General features: G+C 53.5%; 1 protein-coding gene across 1 annotated transcript; it reads right to left on the reverse strand.

Moving 5' to 3' along the window:
• Nucleotides 1–3,603: 3,603 nt before the first annotated feature.
• LINGO4 (leucine rich repeat and Ig domain containing 4) lies at nucleotides 3,604–8,769 on the reverse strand. The gene is made up of 2 exons (XM_008061439.2): nucleotides 8,554–8,769; nucleotides 3,604–6,069 (listed from the first exon to the last, which is right to left on the reverse strand). The coding sequence occupies exon 2, from the start codon at nucleotides 6,054–6,056 to the stop codon at nucleotides 4,275–4,277; it is 1,782 nt and encodes a 593-aa protein (XP_008059630.1). The 5' UTR covers nucleotides 6,057–6,069; nucleotides 8,554–8,769; the 3' UTR covers nucleotides 3,604–4,274.
• Nucleotides 8,770–9,140: the final 371 nt, after the last annotated feature.

The following is a 9,140-nucleotide window of genomic DNA, read 5'->3' on the forward strand; positions in this document are numbered from 1 at the left end:
TTCTGCAATAAATTAAAAAATTATCTGGGCATGGTGGTACTCACCTTAGTTCCAGCTATTTGGGAGGCTGAGGCGGAAGAATCTCCTGAGCCCAACTGATTGAGGCTGCCATGACTGTGATTGTGCCACTGCACTCCAGCCTGGGTGACATAGTGAGATTCCTATTAAAAAAAAAAATTATATATATATATATATATATGTATATATATATGTACATATATATATATATATGCATATATATATATATATATATATATATATGAGCACCGAGATAGAAAGGGCTCTCCATGAATGTTGTCTTATTCTCTCTCTCTTACCACCCCACCCTGAGCAGAGTCTCCACTGGATGGCCCCCAGGGTGTAGCACCATAACATCCCTACACAGGCACATAGTCTGCAGAACTTCTGCACACCACCTCCACGCATGTCCTTGGTTGCATCTGCACGCACATCGGCACACACACTCAACATCCTTTATCGTCACACTTCAGCTGAGGGCAGCCTTCCCAGACAGGCGAGATGAAGGACTGGCTTGCTACTGACCTGATGGGCTGTGGAAGTGCTCATCACAGGAAACTTGCTACACTATTGAGCGTCACTCCTTGAAGGTATGCTGGAAAAGCTCTCAAAGGAGACCGAGGGCTGGTAGTGGGGAGTTCCTCCACAGGCATTTATTTCCCTGCAATCAAATGTGTTTCTTGAGCAGGATGTGGTGGCTCATACCTGTAATCCCCGCACTTGGGGAGGTTGAGATGAGAGGATTGTCTGAGCCCAGGCGTTCAAGACCAGCCTGGGCTACATGGTGAGACCTCATCTCTACAATAAATCAAAAAATTAACCAGGTGGGGTGATGTGCTCCTGTCATCCCAGCTGCTTGGGGGGCTGAGGTGGAAGGATTGCCTGGGCCCAGCAGGTAGAGGCTGTGGTAGCCGTGAGTGTCACTGCACTCACTCCAGCCTGTGTGACAGGGTGAGACTCTGTCCCAGCAGTTTGGGAGACTGAGGTGAGAGGATTGCCTGAGCCCATGGGTTCGAGATCAGCCTGGTCAACTTGGTGAGACCTCATCTTTACGATAAATCAAAAAATTAGCTGGGCATGGTGGCATGTGCCTGTAGTTTCAGCTACTTGGAAGGCTAAGGCGGAAGGATCACCTGAGTCCATCAGCTCAAGGTTGCTGTGGGCGTGAGTGTGGGTGACAGACTGAGACTCTGACTAAAAAAAAAAAAGTGTTTCTTGGGGTTTACTTTGTGCACTCCTGCCAAGGAGACCCTAGTCTATGTCCAAGGAGGTTCACTGTCCAGTGTAGTCATTGGTCACATGTGACCACTGAACACTCGTGGAGGCAGATAATACAACTAAGGCATGGCATTTTATTTCATTTTAATTGATTTAAAATTAAAACCAATATATGATTCAGTTATAGGAAAATGTTTTATGTTTAGAACAACATGGATGTGTGAATCTACTTTTTCCTTTTTCTTTTTTTTTGAGTTGGATTCTCACTCTGTCACCCGGACTGGAGTGCAGTGGCCGCTCCTGGCCACCGCAACCTCGACCTGCTGGGCTCTGGTGATCCTTCCGCCTCAGCCTTCCCAGTAGCTGGAACTAGAGGCGTGCGCTACCACGTCCTGCTAATTTTTTGATTTATTGTAGAGGTGAGGTCTCACCTGCCCAGGTGGGTCTCAAACCCACAGGCTCAGGCAATCCACTCACCTCAGCCTCCCAAAGCGTGGGATTACAGGCTGAGCCACCGAGCCCAGCTAATCTACTTTTTCAAGTGACTTTTATGAAATCTAAATACAGGTATTTCTGGTGAAAGTTTAGTGACGGAATTGAGATGCCGAGATGTGCCCTAAATGTAAAATATAGCTGGATTCCAAAATGGTAACATTAAATATTTCATGACTGATTTTTATATTGGTAACTTATTGAAATGACAATGGTTTGAGTATATTGGGTTAAATAAAATCTAGTATTAAAATTAATTGTATCTGCTTTATTTTGACTTTTTAATGTAGCTCCTAGAAAATCTGAAATTCCGTATGTGACCTGAAGTCTTTTTCTGTCGGGCATCGCTGCTCCCAAGACTTTGAGACTCTGGAGACTTTGGGCAGCAGCGGCTCCTAGTACCAGACTGTCATCTGTTCCCGACTGCGTCAGGGGCTTCCCAGAGATTTCTCTGAATAGCATTGCTGCTTCCGCATTGCAGAGAGGGCAACTAGAGTGAGAACCTTCAGCACTCCTAAGTCCCAACCTAATAAGTTGCTGGTGGAAGGTTACAGAGAAGAGCGGGGAGGGGTGTGCCCCAGGAAATTTAAACTGGAGAAGGGGAGTCTGCTGGGATGCTGAGCTGTTTGTGCCTTGGGGGGCAGAGAGGTTGGAGGCTCAGGGATGGTCATTTCTCAAGAATGTCAGTTTCTCCAGCTTCACTCTCCAAGCTGCTGGGTTTTCACATCCCCCCCCCCACGCCCCATCCCACATTCCCATCTTGGCCACACTGAGGAGCTTCCTGCCGGGGAAGTCCAGCCTTACCTCCTCGGTGACTCTGGCACCTCTCACCTATCAGGGACAGTTTGAGCCGCGAATCTTCTAATGAGTGGAGTCTCCTCAGAGCAAGGACGACGACAGCAGCAGGAATCTGCCCGAAAGCTCATGATGCTTGTCTGGTTTGGTGTAAGGGTTGGTGGGGGCTCCGGAGGGTGGAGGGAAACTAAGGACGCAGGCAGATGCTGCTGCAGAGGGAAAATGCTCCCCTGGGCCATGCGATTCTTCACTTCTCATTCAGTCCCTCCTCCTGCTCTATCTCCTCTTCCCTGTCGCTCCTCCCTCCCGTGATGCTGAGGCTGCTGCTGTCCCTTGAGCTCCCAGCATCTGTATTTCCTTTTGGGCTTGGCTTTGCCCTCTGTTTGGAGCACGCTCAGGGGTCATCAGCAGTCAGTTTCACTACCCATCCCACCTCTCCATCCAGAGACAATTTCCTACCGGGGCTGGGGCTGCGCTCAACACAGAACCAGGAAAAGCTGAAGAAGGGTGGTGGAAATTAGCCAGGTGGACGGTGACTGCGGTTCCCCTTCCCTCTGCTTCCTTCGACAGCTTGCTGGTGCCCTCCTCCCTGGTTCCTCCAAGCCTAGTCACTGCTGTGTCCTGAGGGGTCTCCCTCTTTTGACAACTGCATATTTTTGTTTTTGAGTCATTTTCTCGGAGTTCCCTTCTGGCTTTCCCCCAGGGGCGCTAGGGTTCCAGGACACAAAAAAACGATATTCAGATCCCATGGGGAAGTGAGAAAGAAGGGAAGGAGCTGGGCGCCCCAGGTTGCAATTTCTAGGTAGCAATCCCCTGGAAGTTGGAGGATCTCTCCTTCTCTAGCTCCAGAGACGGAAAGCAAAAGGGAAAGGATTGAGACTGAAACCTGGGCTCGGAGTGCTGATCTCTCCCGACAAGATGGGCCTCCTTACTCTGCTTGTCAGGCTGGGTTAGATGGAGGTGAGGCCCTCGGGGGTACAAGATCCATGGGCGGGCAGAAAGGGAAGGAAGGGGGAGATTGGACAGAAATGAGGGGGAGGAAATAGACTTAAATAAAAAAGACTCCAGAGATCATGTGTGTAGCTTTGGCTGCTACTGTTGTGGCCATTTGGCTGCAGGTTTAATGATCTGACAGACAGGAACAGTGGTGGAGGCTCACGCAGACATAGTGCAGGGTGTGGTCTGTCCTCCCCCATCCCACACTCTGTCCCCATCCTCTTCTCCATAGCCTGAGGATCCTTGGCTCTGGTTCATGCACCTAGGGACAGGGGTTGGAGTGGGAAGCAGAAAAGAAAGGCAGACTGCCTGATGGGGGCACAGACTCCAAGAAGCAAGTGGCATTTCCCAGCCCCACCTCTGAAATAATCTTACGGCTATGGTTGGCAGTTGCAATTGGTTATAAAAGGATATGAGTGAGTGTAAAGAATGCCTAGTGGTTAGGCTAGCAGACTGGCGTCTTGGTTATATTTTCTGCTTGGGGTGGGGAGGCCAGAGGAATAGGGGGCAAAGGGAGGGCAGGGTTGACTACAGGGTCTGTATCTGCAGCTCCCTGGGGCCCTCAGAGAAGAGATGACAGTGCTATCCTCAGACTGGAAAAGCTCAGGAAGCGGACTGTCTAGCAGGAAGCATCACTAGTTGCTGGCACAAGGCTGTGTGACTTGGGATTAGGTTCCGGTCCAAGTAGTCTTGGTTCTGTCTTCCCTTTAGGTGTCTGAAGCTGACTTGGCTGGGTCCCAGCGTTGAAGGAAAGGTCAGAAGAGCTTGGCAGTGACCCGGTTACTCACAGAGTTCTTATCCCCAGAGGGCCGAGGTGCCACAAAGTCAAAGGTCACATGATGCTTGACCCGGCCCTTGCCCTTGCTCCAGAGGGCAATCAGGCCAAAGCAGAGGGTCACTGAGGTGAGGAAGGGGAGGAAACCAACTGCCAGCACCATAGCCACGCCTCTGCTGTCCAGAAAGAAAGGGCCTGGGATCGCCGGCATGGTCATGTTGGGGTCCGAGAGCGTGCCATTTGGTGGTTCCACTTGGATGACCTCCAGCCAGGTCCTCAGGGAGTCATTCCCCGCCACATTGCTGACCACACAGACATAGGCCCCTCGGTCCCGTAGCTGCACTGAACGGATCTCCAGTGTCCCATCCTCTAGGACCCTTACTCTCCCAGCCCTTCCCAGCCAAGCCCCCTGAGGCCTCATCCAGGAGACAGTGGGGGCTGGGTCTCCATCACCAGAGCAGGAGAAAACAGCGTGGCCCCCCTCCTCTGCAATGACCCATCGAGGCCCAGACTTCCGGATCAGGGCTGGTTTGCAAGTGAAGTGCCCTGGAGGTAGGATGTCTGAAAACTCCCTTAGGCTCTTCCCCTGGACATGCTGGGGGCCAGCACAGGCAGGGGGGGACGTGCCAAAGTCCAGACGGCGACGGAGCCGGAGCAGCCAGAGGAGGCGGCAGTCACAGGTTAGGGGGTTGCCAGACAGCCTCAGGGTAACCAGTTTGTCTGGAGAAGGAAAGGCCGTTTCCTCCAGCGTCTGAAGGGCGTTATCTGCTACATCCAGGAGGTGGAAGGCAGTCAAGCCGTGGAAGGCGTGGGCGGCGATGGAGGTGAGGCACGCCCCCGACAGGCGGAGCTCCTGCAGCCGCACCAGGGGGCTGAGCCTTCGGGCTGGGATGGCTGAGATGGGGTTCTGAGACAGATCCAGGACTCTGAGGAAGCTCAGGTGGTGCAGCGCTTGGAAGGGCACCGAGCTCAGATTGCAGCGAGTGATGGCCAGGCTGCTGAGATTGAGCCCAGCCAGGCTCCCAGGGTCCAGCGCCTCCAGAGATGGCCAGTGGTGAATCTCCAGCTCCTTTAGCTGTCCCAGCCCCCGGAGGGCACCGGCTGGCAGCCTCCCGATATCCAGTTCTCGAAGCCTTAGAGCCACTAGAGCTGGCAGACGGGCGAGGGCAAGACCAGGCACTGTGCTGAGGTTACAGCGCTCCAGGGTGAGAGTGCTCAGCTTGGCCAGCCCTGCAAAGGCCCCCGGAGCCACAAACACCAGGTGGTTGTCCCCAACCTCTAGCTGCTGGAGGCTGCCTAGCTCCCCAAAAGCTCCATCTAGGAAGAGGACAATCTGGTTGAGGCGGAGGTCCAGCAGTGTCAGGGCCGACAGGCCTGAGAAGACCCCAGGTCCCATGATTCTGAGTCGATTGCCCTGCAACCTCAGGGTGAGTAGGCTTTGCAGGCCATGGAAGGCCCCGGGTTCAAGGGTGGAGAGCTGGTTGTAGCTGAGGTCCAGTTCCCGGAGCAGGCTCAGGCGGGAGAGCATTCCCCGCTGCAGCCCCCACAAGCGGTTCCCACTCAGGTCCAGGAGCTCAGTGTCCAGTGGGAGTCCCCCAGGGACAGCCTCCAGTCTCCTATGACCACAGAGCACAGCCTGGGGTTGGGTGGTGCAGTCGCACACAGCAGGGCAGCTGTCACTGATCCCTCCAGGCAGGAGGAGCAGGAGAAGGAGGGGGGGCCAAGGGGGCCAGACTTGCTTTGGAGCTGTGGCCGCATCCATTCCCTCTTCAGTCCTGGAACAGATGATGACATGGCCCTTTTGGGAAAGTGGCTACAGATGATGGTGACCTGGACTTCACGAGCCCTCCTTAAAGGGGAGAGAAATGAATCTATCTGTCTCAGCATTGCCACAAGTAGGGCACAGAACTGGAAACAGTTCTGGTGCTCTACCTCCCTGGGACTTCCTGGGAGCCTCTTTGGGGAATTTCTACTTTCCTTCCCCTCCCAGCCCTGGATAACTGGCCAACTGTTGACTAGCTCATGAAACCCTAGCCAAGCCTGCTTTCTGGGGGAGAAGTCTTAGGGGAATGGAACAGGGTGCAGCAAGGAGGTAACCCAGAGTCGTTCTGTAATGGGTTTTTCCTTGTGTCTGTGAGATCTAGGAATACCTCAGGGCCCTTCTCCCTGATATTTGCTGTCTTTAAGCTTAGGGCCCTTCTCCCTGATATTTGCCCTGTCCCACTCTGCCCACGCTCATTCTCCCATATTATGTACCCATAACTTTGATTAAGGCTCTGGGAGGTCACATCCTTGACCCAGAGCTCCGTGTTCTGACTGGAGAAAGGTCTTCACCTTGACTGAGTCACCCAAGACTGGGAAGCATGCAGACCTCAGTTCTGGCCCCAGTGTCTGCCCTCCTCCTGCCTGGCCCAGGGCCTGAGCCCTGGACTAACAAGATCCAATCTCTCCGGAATGCCTGTGTGGATGACGGCCAAGCTGCACATTAGCCGTGGCACAGGATGCAGGGGCCACTTGACCGGGAAGGTGGGAATCCCCCACAGGAGCCCAAGGGCAACGTTCCTCCCCTACAGACGAAGTGGGGGTGTGTGAGAGACCCAAATGATACCCAAGTTTTGAGTTCTGTTGCGTGGTCCTCGGTCTTAGACTTTTCCTATATTCCTCCTTCATGGTGTTTGGATTCTGGCTCAGTGTATGAATCTGAGGGAGCGTTCTTGTCCCCTTTGGCCTGAGCTGCCTGAGCAATGCCCAAGAGACAGATTGTGAGCCAGGGAGGCATGGATAAGTGAGGAGAGACAGCATCCGACCAGACACCGTGGGGAGGGGAGGAAGGGAGCCCTTGGCTGGCACTGCGCAGGCGGTGTGCAGAGCCTGTCGACTTCAAGTAGGTTTCTGGGTACCAGCGTCTGGGAAATTTCAGGAAGAGGGTGACTACGATGGTCACTGGAAGCTAACTGAGGCGATGGGGGGGTCCTCTAGATGGTGAGAGCCCCTCAATCCACCCTTTCGATGCCACAGGGACCCTAGGGGAGGGGTAGCACTGGAATTAGCAAGGAATGGCTAAAGAGACAGGAGCAAGACCAACGGATGCTTCCTGGGAGGTGGCACGCTCGAGTTTCTCCCGAGCTGCAATCCTGGTCACCCTCAGGCTTTCAGGCTTCAGTCTTTGGGGCTCAGGCTTTCTGGGCCCTGCAGGGTCAGCTTTCTACTATTTGCCCTACTTTTTCCCACCTGGAGGCGGCTTGAGAGTAATTTCTTCTCCTTTCCTTCCCACTCGACACACTCTAGAAGGGTCTTTCTAGTGGCTCTCCCACAGTCACTTCAGAGGACTGTCGTAGTTGGGAAACTAAAGGAAGAAGAGGCCAAAGAGCAGAGGGATGTAGGAAGTGGGTCTGAGGCTTGGGGATGAGGAAGACTGAATGTGGCAAAGACTGCAGACCACAGTGCTCTTGCCCCTCTCCTGACCTAACAGGTATCCGTGGCATGCTAAAAACTCTCCAGCGAGAGATGTCCCAGCCTTCTTCATTTTCCCAGGGCCTGTTCTCCCTGGGAAGTCCATCTGAAAGCTAGCTCCTCATCACTGCTGCTGCAGTTCCTGCTCATCCTTTCTGTTCTGCATTCAGCAAAAGTGCAGTGAAGCGTGTAACCCAGCTTCTTCCCTCCTTCTCTGTGAATTTCCCCTTAGTCCCCAAAGCCTGCTGGGATAGGGGCTGGGGGATCAGGAACCAACCTCTTATTTATAAGGTGGCGAATTTAATCACAAACTTCCCCTGCCAACCTCCGGGGCTACAGGACTGGCTTCCGGCTACTTTGCCGGAAGAGATGGGTGTCAGAACCACTTCTTTCTCTCCTTCAGTGGGGTCTGGGACGTCACCCCCTCAAGGATGGGAAGCTTTCTTCTTGTCTCTATGTGGCAGTCCAGAGACACATTGGAATATGGGTATCCTCTTTAGAGCACACCTGATTGAAGGATAAGACCGGCATGGAGAGGGGCATCCTAGGGAAAAGGTTCCTGGAATATCCTTACTAATGGCAGGTAGAGCGAGGTCTCCTTGGAGTCCTTCCACCCAGGGGCACCTGGAGTATTTTAGTTTCCCCATCAAAGTCCCCCTGTGGGGTCAAGATGAATGGTTGGTGGGGTGGGGATGGCAGTGGGGGCACAAACCCTCTTGCCTTGACAGGCACACTGGCCTGGCCTGTCTGAGAATGTTATGGAAAAGGGCAGCTGTAGCTTTGGGACAGAGGGTAGGGGCACTTACCGGAGAAGCTGGAGGGTGGCATCAAGTTTGGCACTGCATCTGTCCAGGGCTGGGGGCCCCGTCCCATTCGAGCTGCACCTCGGGCCCCCGCACCTCCCCTGTGTGCCTCACTCCCCACTCCCCGCTGCCAGCCTGCCAGCCTGCTGCCGCTGTTGCTGCCGCTGCTGCTCCTGCGGCCGCCGCTGCCAAGACTGAGGTAGAAAAAAGAGCCAGAAAGCATTTCTCCTTCTCTCTCTCTCTCTCTCTCTCTCTCTCTCTCTCCTCTCTCTCTCTTTTTAAACCAGGCGAGAATGAGTCTGCAGCAACCCTGTTGGTGCAAAATAAATAAATAAAGCAACAGGGAGGGCTGCAGCAAGCGCCACTACAGGATGGTGAGTGAGGGAGGAGGGAGCCAAGGGGAGGCTCCGGTGCCAGGGAGGGGTCATGCAATAGAGGCCGCTGGGAGGCTCAAAGGATCTCTCTGACATCCTGAAACTCCCCCCCCCCCCATTCCTTTTGAAGTCAGAGTAAGCCACAGTGAAATTGAAAATTTCTGAGTTTCTAATTTGATATAGGAATAAATGTAAATAACGTTGGCTCAAATTATG

Source organism: Carlito syrichta, unplaced genomic scaffold (assembly GCF_000164805.1).
Source record: "Carlito syrichta isolate Samal-C Ts95f unplaced genomic scaffold, Tarsius_syrichta-2.0.1 Scaffold305252, whole genome shotgun sequence".
NCBI classification, from domain to species: Eukaryota; Metazoa; Chordata; class Mammalia; order Primates; family Tarsiidae; genus Carlito; species Carlito syrichta.